This window comes from Varroa destructor, unplaced genomic scaffold, assembly GCF_002443255.2.
Source record: "Varroa destructor unplaced genomic scaffold, Vdes_3.0 BEIS01000001.1, whole genome shotgun sequence".
Taxonomy (NCBI): domain Eukaryota; kingdom Metazoa; phylum Arthropoda; class Arachnida; order Mesostigmata; family Varroidae; genus Varroa; species Varroa destructor.
Genome location: NW_019211454.1, coordinates 2,961,608 through 2,980,671, shown reverse-complemented (window position 1 = coordinate 2,980,671; position 19,064 = coordinate 2,961,608). Strand labels below are relative to the sequence as shown.

At 40.9% G+C, this 19,064-nt stretch overlaps 1 protein-coding gene and 1 long non-coding RNA gene across 7 annotated transcripts in view; one reads left to right on the top strand and one right to left on the bottom strand.

Moving 5' to 3' along the window:
• The window catches only part of LOC111249894 (uncharacterized), a 75,296-nt gene that overhangs the window by 418 nt on the left and 55,814 nt on the right, over positions 1–19,064 (top strand). The window contains exons 1-2 of one of the 4 annotated variants that reach the window (XM_022804359.2): positions 3,746–5,101; positions 5,517–9,633. In XM_022804359.2, coding sequence (XP_022660094.1) covers positions 9,580–9,633 — 54 coding nt within the window. In that variant the 5' untranslated portion in view covers positions 3,746–5,101; positions 5,517–9,579. Of the gene's footprint in view, positions 1–3,745; positions 9,634–19,064 lie in introns of those variants that run through there. The other 3 variants (XM_086982381.1, XM_022804365.2, XM_086982389.1) reach the window with 3 other exon arrangements.
• Positions 627–18,994, bottom strand: LOC111249913 (uncharacterized). 3 transcript variants are annotated; one of them, XR_015322919.1, is made up of 4 exons: positions 18,299–18,981; positions 12,224–12,248; positions 11,809–12,065; positions 627–11,326 (listed from the first exon to the last, which is right to left on the bottom strand). It is a non-coding gene; the product is annotated as an uncharacterized LOC111249913 (long non-coding RNA). The 3 variants fall into 3 exon arrangements; XR_015322920.1 differs by having other exon boundaries at positions 11,809–17,000; positions 18,299–18,994; XR_015322921.1 differs by having other exon boundaries at positions 11,809–12,373; positions 18,299–18,980.

Below are 19,064 nucleotides of genomic sequence, written 5' to 3'. Positions count from 1 at the left end.
GTTACGTAACGTTCTTGCGTCGACGCAACGTTCTTGGCCAGCCATAAACGCCTACTGATGACTTTGGTCACTTTTCAATAAAGAAAGTTCGATGAGTTGCGTGGTACAGTTGATAACGGCAGAGCCGGCGTAACTGATAGCTCAATGCGCCCATGTTTTCTGAATAGCATCGAAATAATTCTGAACGTTTAGCGCCGCAATCAGTACAAACGGATCTTTACTTGGGAAATTATGACATTAAACAGAATCGACAAAAAAAAAAGCTATGTATCAATGCAGTGTAAAAATAAGACGTAGTAAAGGGAAGAGTTGATATTAATCCGCCCGTTGGTTTGACATTGCCGTCGCTGGGTGGTAACTTCTTAGATCCTAGTTGGACCTGTTCTATGGCGATAGCTTCCGTCCCAGCTTCCTATTTTTTATATATTTTTAGATTTCCTATCGTACAATAAATACTTTAACACGAAACCTACCAGCAATGGTCAACTTTTTTTCCTGAAGTTGACCTACTTAAGTGAAACGAAAGTCAACATTTAACTGTAAGTATCGACAGTTTTAAGATGTTAATTAAGCATTGAAGACATGAAATTAATATGCCATGTAATAGTATATTAATATATATATACCGTCACGGTTCCGGCCCCCACGATAAATCACATACGCAGTTCGAAGGATTGAAGTGCTTCCGGCAGTACACGTATACCGTGAACAGGTGTCATGCCAATAAACATAAAGCGGGAGAGTACTAAGTGGCTCGAGGCGCGTGCTAGTTGTTTCACAAGCCATAACTGAAATTATCTATGCCAGACGCGAACAGTCAACGCCAGCGTCATCCTTAAAGCATAGCGCGTTGTCAAGCTAACAGACGTAGACACATCGCCAGACTATTCATTGAAGTGGAGCCGCAGTATTGTTTTATTCGTTACAGATAGCGCCCATCAAGTAAACCTTTCTGGAATGTTCAATACGCGCAATTATAACCGAATCACCTTGTTGACACCGTTGGCTTTTAGAGAAATCTGAATATGTGAAACTTACTTAGGTTCCACCGTGACCTTTTCTCTGTACATTTTGTTTAGCGTATGCATATATTGGGCGGTAAGGAACGGGCGTTTGAATCAGCGACCCTTTCAAAGTTCGAGTCACCTCGACTCGGCTATTAGCTAGCCAAATTAAAGCTTCAAACGCTTTTATTTCTGTCTCCAATGGCTGAGATATAGCGCCATCAAGTCGTAACGCCATCAGCATTGTCGTGACCATCAACATAGGCATGTTGTCAAGGCCCTGGCATTTGTTTTAACTAACAGGAGTTGGGCCAACCCGTGATAATTACCACTGATTGAAGAAGTAGTGATAATGCCAATGGGGTACTAGTTTAACCTTCTTCGACGCGAGGACGGCGCCGTTCGTAGAATAAACATCCGTTGAGCGGTTGAAGTAACTGTTTCACGATGCGATCATGCCCTAGCTAACATCGGACATGCTGTGAAGCAGTGCATAATATTTATCATGCATAGTTCGGTTATACCATCCCAGTCCCCTTTATATAGACAAGTACCATTTTCAGCTCGCGCATGCGAGCCTATTGCTGCTCAAACAGATCGCTCACAATAGGTGGTTATTGTTGTGCGTCTCCCCTGCGATCGAAGGCACCCGTATAGGCGTATCTCCATATCTTACGAAGATTTTATCGAAAAAAAAATCCCGTTACGTTATACGGACGGTATCGTGTAAATGTTGCACATCTTTATAGATTAACACTGGGACAATTGTCACAAAAGAACTAGTATATATATTATCGCCTGAGCCCTCTATAGATTTCGAAACTTCCGCTTCTCTTTCTGATGATTTGTTTGCACCTATGGGTATACGAGTGGTCATGAATGAAGAAAAAAAATCACCTTAAAGGATATTCGTCTTCATGTCGAGTGTATTCTCGATCAAGTAGTAACTCATCCTCAGCCGGTCGTTATCCATATTGAAACGGCTAGCCCCCTCCCGGTGTATGCCTAAAGCCAGCATATGGCGTCATCTATTAGAAAATAGACGAAGCTGTCTTGTCTTAATTATGACGCCATGGACGATAGTACGGAGAAAAGTGTGAGTTACTGTCTAAGGAGCTATCAGTTTGCAGCCGAGGTGATGACGGCGCTGGTCCTGTTTTAACAACGATGAATGGGTGATTAAAGAAGGTTTTATGTACGTTGCTAAACAGATAGCAAGCATATGTCCTTTGCACCTGCCTGTCAAGCTGGCCATGTCTAAAGAATGACCACGTGAGATGGTTAGCGGCGATCGGTGGGGTTTTTATGTATCTTAACACACAACAAACGTTACGCCACTGTGTTAGATGATAGTATCGATTTGTCCTGTTATAGGAAAGCTATGTAAATATTATACTTTCTGTCAAAATGATTAGCTTTATTGTCGAGGACAGCTAAACCTGACGCGCCTTCCGAATTAAGCCGCTATTCCTCCAACAAAAAGGTAACAGTCGTTTTCATATGGACCAATTCGCATTACTGACAACTGCGATATGGCCAGATTGTTGACTATTTAATCATAGGGACTACGTCTAGCATCCTATACTCTATATTTTCATGGAGCATCGGCTTTCACAACGTGACCCTAGATACTTGCGTCGTTAACTATTGCCGAGACCGATCTCATACGTTCTTATCCATGTTTCTTCCGCCGCTGAAAAATGGGTCGTATGAACAAACGAATGCAAATATCTTAAAAATCGTATAATAGCGGAGAAACATTAGAAAGTCGTGATGCGGCGGGAGATAATCGACGATAACCGGGAGCAAACCATTTTTCATCAAAATGCAAAATAAATATTGCTCTGTTGACCCTTTCAATAAACCCTTTGGCACCGGCGGCGGTTACTGCAACAGACACATCAGCGAAAGCAACCTGGACAACTCGCGTGATGTTTCCTTTTTTGTAAATCCTGTTTGTTTTTGTCTGTTGCGCTGAGGTACTGAGATACCGTTGTAGTTTCTTCGGTATAATTTTCGACGTGCTCTATCTTCTTTCGCACATCGATGTGGAAACGTGCGTGGCATATGACCCCACGTTGTGAGAGTTCGCCCAAAACGAGTAATTTATGTGAGATACTTATAACAGGACAATGGCTGGAGTTTTACGTTACATTGCAGCACCTCCTTACGATGCTACACATTAAATGGTAATTTAAGAGGGACTGTTTTTGTCCGGCATACGTTGTCTGTGTATGACGAACTAATCGATAACTTTTTACTGTCGTGACGTGAAAAAATTTCGTTACCTGCAACATGATTTTAAACAGGTCCAATGTTTGTTGTAGATTGCACCCCCTTCATTCTGCTCTGTTTATTCAACTCATCCATATTGTTTGGCGCTACCGACCGATGTTATGTCATCGCTACTGCAGTAAACCTAAAAATATGAATTAGCTATCCTCCCGTACAGCATCAGATGCTCGATGTGGGTAATTAGTAGGACGATCTCATGAGTCCTGGACATTATTACTATCTACGTACTGTGGTCGTGCTAGATTAGAATGGGTCAATAAATTATGCATCACGGCCTGTACGTGTTGACCTTTAGTTGTAAATGCCGTAAATCAGTGAAGTAGTGCGCTTCCAGACAGGTGTAAGCGTGTTTTCCTTTCCTGGGGGGGAGGGGGAGGGGGAAGGGGTTGTTTTATTGAAAATGGAAGTGATTTTAATAGTTAAGTGAATGCTTGGGTTTAATGCCCTCCTTCAGAAAAGGGGTGTACATGTACAGGTAGGCGCAGGCGAAAGCCGTATCGTCCTACTAGTTAGTAGTCTCGTACTCCCTGTTCCTGGACGCATCCAACTCTAACGATTTTATTAGTGTTACCAGCAATACATCATCGTGGCTATTTATTAACGGTGCGCTTCTGTTGTCGCAGCTTGCGTGCCTGTCCTTGCTGATATTGAAGCTTCTGATGAAAACAAGTAATATCCGAAGAGCACTTATCTGATAGGCCATTACGTTACTATAGGTTTGTTCATTGCCCCTCTGCGGGTAACAACAAATAAAGGAATTTGTGTATGAAAATACTAAGTATAGCCATTGCTATAGTCGATAACTACTGCCTTAGCCCCCCAACACATGATGATTATGTGAGTCGATGCAGTAAAGCCGATCGACGACGGACGTATTTGAAGATAATCTCTTGTGATAGTTTTGTCTCGTCTTCATCGCTATTGTAGAAATGGTACAACTTGTGTCGCTCACTAATAGGACCCCTAAAGGTAGGAGACTCTTAGTGTTTAGGCAGCCAGTAAAAGTGATTTTTTTTTCCGTGTAGTTACTTAATAGCGTATAGTTGATTTAAGAACAAAAGAGTTCCTTACAGAACCATGTGAAACGAAGGACAAGCCATGTGGTTAATCTGTATTGTGTGTGAAAAAGTGATTGAAGCTCTAGCCATAATTACTAGTATAGCGTTACAAGCGTATACGTCAGTATTAATAAAAGCAAACACTGCGACATAGTTAGGACACGTTGCTGATAAGGATAAATCTTGGAAGAATTGAAATAGTATCTAAGTATCAATATGGACGAAATAGGCTTTTTTTTTTTATTCAACTGTACTGACTACTTTTCAAACTACGAATTTAATAGAGCATATTCTCTGTGCTTATAATTCCTGAAGCAATTTAAAGACACCTACGTTTATGGTCGGCATTGCCGTGCGTGTTTCAAGTATTATAAAATGCAACTTCCGTTACGTGAGGTGCGTTCATAGGATAATTATTGAGAACTATGTTCATCCCATCCCCTAATTGTCATAGTGTTGTCTGCCAAGGAGAACTTAACTAAATGCTATGATGGTTCTGCCGGCGATCGCCTTTAGGCGTCGTAGTCGATGGCTGGTCTTCAGTTTCACGAAAACTATCCTTTAGCGCATGCGCAATTCACAGGCCGGCCTAAAGTTCGTCTACAAATGTACCAGCATTAAAGCAGCACGGCGATTTCGCTTTCTGAAGATAACATCAATGCAAAATCACCGATGGCTCTGTGCCCGCTCGTATTGAAACAGCCTGACTAGCGACTTAGCGGACAGTACGACGCGTATGGAAAGGTAAAATCTTCCCGCGGAGTTCGACTTCATCGAACGATTTCGAAACTACTGCTTTGCCTCGTTACCTGTAGAGATGTCCTTTGATTTCACAGCATTAATAGAATGTCCCTCAGTAAACGATATTATTCAAGAACACCGATACGCAATATAGCATTTTCTAGTATCTCGTTCAAGCTCGTTGAATACCCACTCCAGTAGAAGAAAGGAAGTGTTTCTCGATAAACTTGTGGTAAATATCAACGGTGTATAGGTGAGAAAGCGGTCATTTCTTATCGTTAACAATCACTTAGATGGTAAATCGGCAAACATATCATATTAGTTGACCTATACGCGGTCTGAAATTCAAGTTGTTATCGTTGTAACCGAAGCAATGTCTACTAACAAACAATTTTTTTCCATATATTTGAAGTTGCAGTAACTTGACGTTCAATACGGCGTCAGCATGATATGGTAAGGCTATTATGGAAGATGCGCGAATCGGGAGTCCTCAGTGGAGAACATGTTGCAAGTAGCACGACGACTGTTGTTATCTAAACTATGTCCTGAATCAAGTATGCCGTCCATCACATCTGACGAAAATCTGTCACCGTTTCTAATATAAAGCAAATGAAGAGGCGATACGACCTCACGAGGTAAAGCGACCTCAGAAATGGTAGGTGGCAAGGAACGTACCCATCTTTGTTCCGGTTGACTACAATAGACGAACGCCTCAAAACGAGTACCAAGCGAACGCTACAAATCGTCGGTGGACAACAAAAAAACATTTTCATCGATGGGAACTCGTTAGTTGCCTTCGTACCGAAACGTACTGTGTATGGGTTTGTGCATCAGGTTCTTTATCCGTATGCACTAGCAGATTTGTAGAATGAATTTCGAAGCATGTTTGACATTGCAAGCCTTTTTTTTCCCACCCTGCGTCCGTAGCCGACCCGTAATCCGTCTCACTATTCTGTTTTCTCTCACAGTCTAGCATACGACTTCCATGACAGTTCTGCCAATGACAGTAATAATGATATCTGCCAGTGACGCTGAAATTTCTCTCAAGAGGCGCCACCAAAGCGTTTTCCAAAGGAATTGCGTAAGGACAAGGCCGAGCGTGAGTACCTCACGGATCCCATACCGTGGTGCCCGAAGTCGTGCACTGCGAAGCAATTCGGGCCTTCGGCCCGCCAAAAATTAAGAAAACAATACGGGCAGGGAAACACCCAGAGATTACGCACGATAGATCATCATCATCATCGTCACAATCATTTTACTAGTTTTCATTGACCATTTTTTAATTCGCTGTACGGAGGCTAGCCTCCTCTCCATCCACATTCGCTGTGTGTTCTTTACATTGTTATCGGCCAGTCCGACGTCGCTTACTCGATTAAATCCGTCAAAGATCTTATATAGAAAAGTGTGTATTTTACGGACAAAGGAACGGAGACGGTCGATCCTCTTTACAACTGTCTACAATACCATGTCTACGTAACATTATCGCCTTATCACTAAGTCGTTGAAATTGCAAACCAGGACGAGGTCGTAGAGAACTATTTCTGTTTCATGCTCCGTTCGCCAAGCTGAGTATTATTGATGGTGTACTAGCGACAGTGGTAAATGCTGGTGCAAGAGCATGCGAAATGTGGAAAGGGCTTCGGTGGCAAGTCATTCAAACGCTATCAGAATAATATAAAGATCCATTGCTTGATTGGTCAAGAGACAGAAAACATTTTTACGGGTCTCGTTTCCTGCTGTTCGTAGCAACTGTTACGCAGTTACGTACTTGAGTGGACGTAGTCTAAGGTTTCCGACAGCTGTACCACAGACACGAAAGCAGTGTCAGTATTGAAAAGATATCACGATAATCGTGGTAACAACGACATTTCCGCACCATCTCTAGTGCCGCCCCGCGGAACTGGGATCGATTAGTGCTTTCTGCGATGTTCTATTACGAAGGACTACACCTTAGCGTCACTTATACAGGGTCCAAGACCTATTTTTATTACAGCTGCATTGGCTCATCGTGTTATTGGTCCTATTCTACTTGTCTGATTCTATTTTCCATTTAAGCATTGGCCGTTTCTTGCTGCGTTTTCAATAACTTGTTTACGGCCACTACAAGCGACGCAACGGCCGACCGCTGCCCCTGCTGCTAGTATCACAGGGAAGCCGGGTAGAGCAGTGACGGAAGCTGGCTACGTAGAATGTCACCACGATTCTGTTAGTCGTAACAACGCCGGCCGCAGTGGTCATTCTTAGCGTTTACACATGATAGTGGATATTGTAGACAGATCTAACAAAGGGTCTACGAGGCGGAAGGGAAAATCAACTGCTAGCCATCTAATTGTCAGGAAAGCACTTCCAGCTCTGTATGTTGTGTCATTTTTATAGGGTTTCGCTTGTCATAATCGCTTTTATATCTCAATAGCTTCGGGGAAGTAATTTAGATAATTTGATGGTGATGATGATGATGATGATGATGATGATGATCGGCCCGGATAAAATCCGTGAAGTGGAGGTCAGTCACTTATGACAACGCAATGGTCAACAGCGGAATACCGCGTACCGCCCAGCTGAGATCTTCGTTCACGTCCCATTCACCAGCTAATCACGAACAAGACGGATTGTTTACTGCATTCAAATGTAGTACGCCTAAGAAGAAACCTGCACACCCCCTTCCCGGCACGTCTAGGGCCCCTTTGTAAACATCTGCAATGGACATATTACATGTTTACGTATTGCAGTCTAGCTAGCTGAGAGTGTTAATAGTCCGCGTAGGACGCTCTTGCCTTTCCTACCTTCGAGAACCATTGTCACCCTAATAATAGCAACCACGAAGTTTCAATGATTATATATAGGATATTAAAGAAAAATACGTTTGTTCATTGAAGGAGACTGGTGACTGTGTTTTGACCGACCGGTGCTTGTCTCTGTGTTATGCTCTGCGTGTTGTGACGCTAAACTTTCAGGGTTTGTATTTTCGTGTAAAATCGATTACTGCTGATACTACAGAACCATGCATATGTATAAACGTCTAACGTTCGAGCAAGCGTAATGCAGTGCCGATATCGTCTTTTATAGGTGATAGCGTGAATTGGACGGTGGGTGACTTCTGGGAGACAACAGAATGGCGCTCTGGTATAATTCGGCTATGAGTTGAGCTACGAACCAATCAGTATGACATGTGATGCTAAACGGTGGAACAATCTACCAAGATTCGTTTTTAATGTGCCTAAAAAAGCTTCCGGAAAACTCAACGTGAACGGAAGAAAATTATACGTCAGTTTAATTGCTATATTGAATCGCGTTGGTGATTTGGCGGTAGCTGGTTATTGAAGTAAGATACGAAAGTAGTATACGATACATCTGCGGTGGTCAGAAAAGCGGGCCACATGGCTGTTCGGGCTATGCCCATGAAGGGACATTAGAAAAAGATTACACCAAGCATCGTCGTTTGTGCATTGTAAAATCCGACTATGGAAGTTCAATAGACATCGACGACAAAATACTAAATCAAGTACCCCTTCACCTACCCGCCCTGTAGGAGAATCAGTCTCCATAGATTATGCCACATCCTTGGCAGTTGCCTGTTCTTGACGACGCGATATACCCAAAGGAAAATCAACTTGACGTGTGACAAAAAGTAATGACATGAGTGAGTGAGTGAGTGAATTTTTCGCCCTGCGAAATGTCATCTGTCACCCGACTAAAATGTAAACGTATTAGTCCTTCGGGTGCGGATCTCCCCTAGATTAGCAACGATTAAAGTGAACCGCCATTTCTTCGTTCAGAGCAATTGCCCAATGAATACCCCTAGCTCTGACTTAATCACCATTTGGCACCACTTTCTGCCTAGCGTTTTTGGCTTTTTACTTCTTTGCACAAGATTATCAACTCGTTAACTTAAGCCAGCCGTGGGTCATCATCATCCATTGAAGCGGATCGGCAATCAAAATCAGCGCGTATACAACAGGCACGATTTCGTGTGGGGCCTCCCCTTTCAACCCATTCGATTGACCGGGGCTGTGTCAACTTGCAAAAGTCAACGTCCACTCACTTCGATGTCGTACGACATTACGCGTTAGCAAGTTAATCACCGTGAGGAGACGTTTGCGGTAGATGGCGCCACTGAAAAAGAAACCCTACCGATTTTGTCTTCGTGGCAGTCACTACTTGACTCATGTGATACGGCCGTTGTTGTGCTGCTTTATCAACGCTAATTAGGCTGTTTGTTTGGGCCCTATTAATGAAACCGTCGTGGCATAATTCTGCCGTAAGGAGAAGAGACGATGGATAAACACAGAGCAATAGGCGCATCTTTATTTCGGTAGCATAACTGGAAAATCAAGAGGAAGAGAAGGAACAGTGCAGCCGAAAGCAAAAAAAAAAATCTGTCTAGGCGATAACTGTTCTCAACATAAACAGATAAACAGGCCGTCAAATTGATACATGTATAAGGACACGTAGAGAGAGAATTGCGCTTGTGCTCGGGAGCCATGTACGGTAGCGTTAGGCGGGCGAACGAGAATCGTGATTGCCACGACCAGCAAGTATGTATCAGTTGAAATATATCAGCTTCTGGGTGCCAACGATATATACGTCGCCGTTTGCTTTTCGTGTTATGTCACATACACTAATCACGCTTTTCGCAGGTCAAAAATGGCTTTTACGTATATTTAGCAGAGGTTGTACCCATTTGACGATGGACCTGAACCTGTCAAATGCGATATTTCACTGGAGTGACTAACGTTCAAATTTTTTTTTTACGGAAACTTTAGGACTTTTAGGACTTTAGGAACTTTTACGGAAAGCTTTACGGAAACTTAGTTTTTGCTTTAAACTATATTCTTTTTTGTCGTAGATGTGAAGTTCATACATTAACTTCCGACAACGTTTCTATTCTTTCCATCACGTTGAAATGCCCTGGTAAGAGTTATTTGCTCATTAATTATTTTGGCGTTGCTGTTTACCCCCCCCCCCCTCGCCCCTTCACCAGCATGTTGATTGGCTTTAAAGAGCAAACGGATTAGACCCACATAATCTTTCCTAACCTAGGAAAATCACAAAATATCTTACTTAATTGGAATTCATTTAGCATGTCTAACTGAGGAGCACCAAATCGGGTCCGAGCTGTAGATCCGTAGATTTGGAAGGACACACCTAGTCTTAAATGAAGTAAGGAATTGTCAGCGAGAAAGGACGTTCCAATACCTTAATTAGTGAAGCGGCCTAAGATGCGGAACGACTGGAAGTCACAGCTGATTCAAATATACACTTCCTTTCTAATTTCGCTATTTGTTCACCCACCGCGGAATAGATAGTGATTTCGATTTTGAAGATAATTTAAGCATTAAATTTATGTAAAAACGTAGGAAAGTGGTCAAAGGTTGGATATTTTATGGGTGAAACACGGCTAGTTTCGTTAAGAAACATCAGAGGTACAAATTAAATGAATCCAATTTAACCTTATCATTATGCTAATAGATATAATAGCGACTTGTAGCCATAAGAGGAGACACTGATGACCTTTCAGGAAAGCCTCTGTTTGCATTGAAGGAAAGCTTATGTTGTATAATTTTCGAGCATACGTTGTTCCAGTTAGCAACGTCACTATATACCCACCACGGATACCGCCGTCTTGTTATTATTATGTTAGTTCTAAATGCTTATAGGCATAGTGCTTGAACGATTTGTCTATACAGCGCGAAAGTATATAGTTCTATTATCCGTGTTATTAGCACCTCAGCGCATACGAAAGCTTCGCCGTAGAATAGCGTTAAGCATGACTAGATGTATCTGTATTTCTGTTGTTTGTACGTCAGTAAACAAGTGTCGGTATATGAAGCTCCATGAATTCTTCGTCAGCTTCTTCGTCAGTAGATTAAGTAAGCAAGTGAAGATGCAATCAGTAGTCAACGATCCATAACGTATTTTTTTCTTTAATGCGCGAGCTCAACCAATATAGTCTTGCTGGTTAATTTACATATGTTCCGAATGGAATCGGAAACGAGCTCGTGAAAGGCGATCACGAATTCGATCGTCAAAAATCGTGGTCTGTATTCGATTTCCAAGCACTTCCTTGAAGTAGGGTCACACGGCTCTGTTAAAGCCTCTAACAGAAACGGGTTTGCTGAGAGTCATCTTGTTTGTGGTAAGTTTTCATCTTCTGTCTGTATTAGATGATATATAACTGACAGGGGTGTTACCGGCTGCCATTATCGTATCATGCGAGAAGCAAGAAAACTGAAAAAGCAAGAAAACAGAAGTTCATAGCACGATGTATAACTTTGTAACCACTACCTTTCAAGTAAATGTATCCTAGAGCAAAATGGCTTTGCAATTATAATTGCGTCTGTTTTTAGTAATGTCTAGGTTTTATCGATCGTGCGAAAATGCCTTGTTTGTCATCAGGATTAATTCAAACTTTTTTACAGAATGATAGTGGGACCTATCTTTTCCCAGCTGTAAACCTACTATTTGCTTCCATGTACGTTGTATGGTAGCTAAACTTGACGATCATCGTGTATATAATAATATTCAGTAGGCTCATGATAGAGATAAATGCAATAAAGCGGCCAAGCGACTCAACGACAAACACATTTCGTCGTGAGTTCATCCTTAAATGAGCCTAAATGAGCTGCGTCATTTCCGAGTGAGTCGAACACCCACTTCCATCCAATCCCAGGACTAACTCAATGCCTGTAATAGATCCACACGTTACTCACCTCATGTTCGTACGCTAAAATAGGACAGAGTCAGACGGACACTTCGCGTACATCAACGAAGCCGCTACTATACCGCACAGCCGCTAGAGCGCGCTTCCGCGACTCAAAATTACACCTGCGTCGTGAAGTTTAGCAAAGCGTAGTGCTGTCCTTCAGCTCAAACGATTTCAGGATACCTTTCAGTGCTTGTTCAATGAGCGGTGCTTGTTCAATGAGCGCTGAAGACTGAATTCCCCGTTTAAACTAATCACGGTGTTCTGAGAATAACGCAGCCAAATATAACTGAATTACCCCAGTCAGATTGATCATTGCTTTTCTATCAAAACGATATCCATCAGAAATATATATATATATGTACATCAGAACAATAAATATACATCAGAAATAAAGATATATGCTTGAGATGGATACTCACCGTGGTGATGTCATTTCTGGTTGAGCTGGAAGTAAATCGCCTTGGAATATCTTAAATTCAACATGCTTTCAACCATCTTGTTTATATATGAGTAACATCGATGAAGAACACTTCCACTTAGGGGACTTTCATCTAAACGCTTACAATGTCCTGTAGTACGTTTATAACCAAAGCTTTACACACATACTGGACTGACTGTCTTTAATATGAGCTGAAGTTCAAATGTTACATTGCGCCACACCTAACTATAATCTGAGTTATAACTTTCTAATCTAAAAGTAGGTAATATTAAGTTTAGCCGCAATTCAACATTGGCGCTTGAACACCATCGGGTCAGGCGGAGAACGGCACAGATTAGCCCGATCAGCTCGCAATAATCACAATATAGTTACCGTTTTGAGTACGTCTCTGCAGTTCACCCTGGATTGAAGGGTCCGATTTGAACATATTATATACAAAGGATTTTTACTTTTTCAAAAAAAGTTACCCATGCTCAGTTAATTTGAAGTAGAAATCAAAGAAAATACTTGCAAAAACCTTCCAAAATGTTGTGCTACGCAGCAACATTTGCAATGAATCTATTTATAGAAGGTTTTTAGACGGATGTAAAGAGAAGATAAAAAAAGAAAAATTGAATAGCAGATACTACTCAAGCAGCTATTGGGACTACATTGGTAATAATAATAACAGAGGTGCTTATGTCAAACAACTTCTCACTTACTTTGGTCTTGGCTCTTTTTCTTTGGAAGTTCAGTAATATAACAACAAAAAAAAGTTGTTCTAAGGATTTTCCAGCTGCCTCTGGCGTTATACTGCGCTGAAAGTTTACATTTCAGCCTGGGCAAAGTACGGGTGACGTTCCTGCCGGTTTTCGAGCGGAAAACAGGATCAAACACAATTTCGTATAATCCTATTTTCCGCCTAAACATTTTACGCATGAATTGTAATATGAAAATGTTAGATAAATGGCACCCAGTGGAGTAACTCATGCGGTATCTTGCCGATATATACGTACGCTGTTGCGACATTTGAGCCCATCTTAAAGTTCAGATGCTGGGATCGGAATGGTATTGAGGTTTGCACTTCGAGCAAATGCTGATGGAACCATTATGCCATCAGCAGCAATCACCGTGGATTCGCTACTGCTGATGTCCACGCAGATTCAACCCACACATCTCTTGCGACGCAAACCGAAACACTATGTAGCTTTATAAACATAGCCTATAGACATGTATCGTAATCGATATATATTGATTATTAGATGTTTCAACAAAGATACATAGATGCATTGTAGCTTTCATTGGGTCATCCATCTTGACACTATAGTGACCGGTGCCAGTTATTTGAATTTGTCGCCAGAATTTTTTTACCATGCATCTGGCAGGACTTTGGTAGGTAAAGTTGGGACATTTTATTTTCATCATGATGTAAGAGCATAACTTTGATGAAGATCATTCGGGCAGATAGGCGGGACGGAGATGTCCCATAGAATAAATACCCTGTTTATTTCCCAAAGCTGACGCCACTGGACTCTTTGTGTGCTAGTTATTTGAACTATAAACTTTACGCCAGAATGCCAACGAGATTCAAAGATCTGAAAGCCACAATTGCGCTACGACATCATATGGAGTATTTCTTAAAATTTGTAAATCAATAACCCATAACCAATGTACTGACCAGAACGGTAATCATCTTGGACAGCTGGGGTAAAAGGAAAAGCTTTGCATTTGCATACATAATTTTAGGTAAATAAAGGCCCAACTTATAATTGTTCCAACTGACACGCTATACACGGAACAGGGTTTGAATTCCAAAAAGGTCATCAATGTTTCTAAGTACGTAATCAAACATTACGGAACAATTCCTTTATAATAAGATTATCGCAGAGCGGAACACAATAGATTTTTGCTTTGAACTGGAAGGAAATTTCAAAAGAAAACAGATAACAATGTTAAAACTGCACAATCTCGTAACTAATAACAAAAAATTTTCAAAGAGTAGATAGGAAAAAAATCTGCATAGACTGTATAGTGTGTGTGTGTGTGTGTGTCTATATATATATATATATATATATATATATATATATATATATATATATATATATACAAATAAGAAATTTCAGATACAAGTTAGGAGGTGACCTAAGATGTAACAGTTACGACTTTGTCAGGTAATGACAGGCGACGCAGCTTGTTAATAAGACACTCTGGGATAAGAAAAAAAAATTTAACTATACTTTGACTATATCTGGTATGTGATTTTATTAAGCGCAATGGGCCGCTTAATATCTTTGTTGCAGCAAAACGAACACAACCTAACCATCTGTCGACATAACCCAATACTCTTGCACTTACTTTGACAAAATTGTGTACTTTCCACTTTTAATTTAGTACACATCATACTAAGCAGTTAAAGCGCAGATGCAATAAAAGATATGTGGCAAATACAAATAATAAGTGAAGGTGTATCCATTGTTTTATAATGATGGATGGTTATTGTCAAGGATAAGCTTGCCGTTCAATGCGCTATATTGGCTGGAAGCCTCAGCTCTGAGAAGCGTTAGTAGATACTTAAGCAGCTCTCGGTGAGCATTTACAATACAGAACGGCCGTTTCGAGCAAATAGCAGATTATGGATTTCGGGACGTTTCCGTCATCTAGCTAAAATATTTACAAAATCCAAAATAGACTCGAAGAGACGCGATCCGTGTGAACTATTTTGAGCGCTAATTGACGGGCAGCTGTCACCGATAACTAAGCTCATTTCGATACCTCAATGTACAAGAAAAACGGTGATTGAGATAGTCCGTCCTTAAATCTGGAGTGAAAAATCTGGAGAGTGGTTTGCTACGGCTTTCAACGTTGACTGATTATAATTCTATTAAAACAAAGTAGTAAAATTTGATAGAACTAAGTATAGCTTTCTGTAGCAATGAAACGCCGTCATTGTCTTAAGTATTTCATATGAAGATACCGTTTGATTACTGATTAACAATTGGATCGGCTCAAAGTTGCAGTTTAAGCGGTTTTGCTTTACAACAAAAGATCAATGGGGCCGCTGCATACTAAAAGTACCCCGCGATGTCAGGAGGACACTGTTTCGCCCAAACTAACAAGACTGCCATAATGTTCAGTGATATTTTTTTTGTCAGAAAAGCGAGTATCGATGTACTAAAAGGTAGTAACTTTATGCGCGTTTATGCGCAGTGAACAGTTATCCTATGAGTTCGATGTTGTCCCAACGAAGCTTCGCAAGGTGTACTTCTTCTCTAACGGAAATAACACTGATATATTCTCAGATTTTGAATAATTATTAATAAAGTACTTTATTGTTATAGAAAATAACACCTTTTATATCGTTCCCAGTACTTCTATTCGTACCTATAGATATTTCTCCGCTCGCTGGCAAAAAGATCTCCTTAAGCAAAGATCAAAGTAAGAGCAGATCGATCGAAAGTCTTACATTATTGGTTCTGTTCAATTGATCATTACTTGTTATGGTATCTGTTATTGAATCTATTGACCCACTATAATAACAATGGCGTTTATCAGCGCTGTCAACTGGGTACTCGTTGTACTTTGCTGTAATTTTTTTTTTGTCTCTGTGGTTGGCTAACGAACGCCTTATCAGCGACAAATGCTTCAGCCACTCGGTATCAGCCGTCACAGAGGTAATTTCTCAGAACAGTGTGAACAGATATTTGTTGATACGTCAGTTGGCTGGTGATAGTTTCCCTGACTGCTGCTTTTGCTACTACCAATGTGTTACGTCGTGACGCTTCGTTAATTGACAGAACGTCTGATAGACTCACCGGATAACTCTGATCGATTATGCGCCTTCACACACACGCATGACGCGTCTATCAGAAACAATTCGCCAGGATCTGGCATTGGCACTTCAATAAAAGCCGAGAGATGCATGTTAAATGTGTATAGTAAAATAAAAATAATCATCACAGGCTAAGCTCTTCTAGGTTAGGTCAACCTTGAGTCCAACTGATATTTAAACTCTATTCATCTGAATGTATTCATCATATATATATATATAGCAGTATTGCGTATACTGACTATGTTCATGGCGTTGGTGAAGATATAGTTGCCACATGGGCATAACATACAATGTGTCCTAGCTAGAAAAATGTTTGTTAAAAATAGTTTCTACAATGAGAATTCCGCTGTCTTCTTCACTTGATCATTTTGACAGGCCATTGGCTGCACTGCTACCTCATGGTGAGCAACAATCCGATTACTGTAGCTGAAATCGGAAAGGCTTCCGCTGGAAATCCTCAAGCCACGTTCGTTGCAATCTTCTTTAACATTCATTGTGAATGAACAACCTAGGCAGTGTGGAAATGTAGCGAAAAAGCCCGCATTTACATCCTCGGCCGTTGATTTCGATCGACGTCTCAATTCTGCAGTCGCGATGCTGTCAAACGTACCCCTCGACCTTTCAGCGACACACATCAAAGGAGTGTCCTAATCTATTGTTCTCCTAAAGGTTTTCTATCTTTCCCTTCATACATGTAGACGTATTGGTTATGCTCTTGGGATGCTATCAAGGCTTAAGGGTTTCTCGTTTCAAGTGTCCACACTTTTTTTCGGTTTGAAGCGATTTCCCCTTACGAACAGATAGAATCTAATGATTCAAACGCGTTTTATTTGTGGGAAGATCTCGCAAATTTTCAAAGACTAGTGACAATTCCTTCTTACATTTCAAGATGCTCCGATGTCCAACGAAAATGGTTGATCCAAATTCATTTGGTGCATACATTTCCAATCTGCCAACGAATCAGCATAAGTTGGCCATTACAATTCCTATACCTGATAACTGAAGATTAACAAAATGTAAAGTTTGCGCGACAGCAACAAAACAACAATCGTAGGAAATATATAGTAAAGCACCATGGATTCCTGTTTTAGTTCGGCAAACGAAGCTGAAATCCTGCAAAGTTTTTTACTCTCAAACGAGAAACAGCATTCTCAGAGTCAACCATCCATACTGTCCTTCTGATGGTAACGACAACAACATCAACACATGAAGGGAAGACCGAATATGAAATTTAAGGTCTTGCTCGCTCTTTTTCTAGCAGCTTAATTCTTAACATTGACTAGAAGCATATCCTGTCTACAACTGAAGACATCGTTTACTTTATAGAGTTTCAGAGACATGGCTTACTACACGCGCATGTGCTAATCTCCCTAAATGAAGCTAATAAACTTTGCCCCATCAAACATGTTGGCCAAATGATCTTTGCTAATATTTCAGAGCCCGGCGTAGATCTACGCCTGTACAGAATTGTAAGCAATACGATTGTTTACACGTACACCCCCCTGAACCATGTATTTCTATTTTGCAACTGAACGATATACACGGACGCTGACTGTCTAATGCAACTGGGGTGACAAAAGACGACCGTCACGAACGGCCAACTATAACCGGATAACGTATTTCGCTAACAGATGCAAATATAATATTGCCACACCTATTAATGCTACCATGACAATATTCATGTGGAAATTTCCAAAGTTATAACGACAGTTACACACACACTTGCAAGTATCTATTCAAAAATCAGATGATATGGTCATAAGCATATCAGTGATTATGAAAATATCTCAGATTATAATAAAATGAATCACTTCGTAAGCGTCAGACTGCGTTCAAGATTGGAGGTATTGTGCTGTCCAAAACTGCACACCTTCTGGCACCGCGAAGAGATGAAGTCGCATTAGTCGTCTAGCTAAAACTAAACAAGTGCCAGCCATAACTTCGCACTTCGTTACGAGAACTAAATAGACACTGTCGATAAAGCTTAATCTTCAAGTAGTCCACTCAATACATACGTCTGCCCTTAAAGGTTTGTATGCAACACAAGTGAACAGGAACCTTCGGCCATTTCGATCACACCTTCACAGACCATGATCGATAGTCGAATTGTGTACCATCAAAAACCACATAAAAATTAGCTATGCACAGGCTGCAATAACACGTCAGTCACTAGAAGTCATTCGCACTTTGTACGAGCGGTCGGACAAGAAGTTGACTTCGAGTTTTCAAACTTCGTAAGTTACTTACTTTGACCATTGTAGGTTAGAACGATCCTGAATTTGCACGTCGACTCTGGACTGTGTTCAACGATCACCTCTGCGAGGATTTTATCTGTGGTGGCTATTCCATCAGATCTTGTTTTCCTCAGATTCAACATTGATTGAGAGCACTTAGCAGTCGATAGAGCAACTTTAATTCTCCCCCACTCGAATAAATGCTTCTGATACCAATCGTCGAAGTGGCATTGGATGATTTAGAAATGTTAGCTTGCAAAAGCAAAGATGGAGGGTGACGACCAAATCTAAACGACAAGCAAGGTGCAATTTCCGAGAAGCATCTAAGTAAGTTAAGAACGCTTAATCCTTGTTAATCCATAAACGTCGTTTCTATGGCCTACACAGGCCTTTCTGTTCGATTGCTACCTGCCGATCAAACGATTTATTCGGCATAAACAATTCCTGTGTTTTTTTTTTTGCCGAGGATTAGAAATATAATACGATACGTCACAACCAGAATATCAGCTTTTGATCCTTCAAAAACTCAATCCTATTAATTTATGAGATCAAAAAAAAACACTATAAACGACAGGCCAATCGATACAACATGGGCAGTTTGGAATTCATAAATTTTAATCTTCCTTTTAACGGCAAAACCGTTGTCCTTAGAGGCGAATTTGCCAGCTGTTGCCAATCAACGTCGAATTCGGTATTCCGGATGGTATTCGGATGACCCACTGGTCGTCTGTCTTCTAGAAAAACATGGAAAAAAGTGAACACCAAAATGAAGAAAGAAG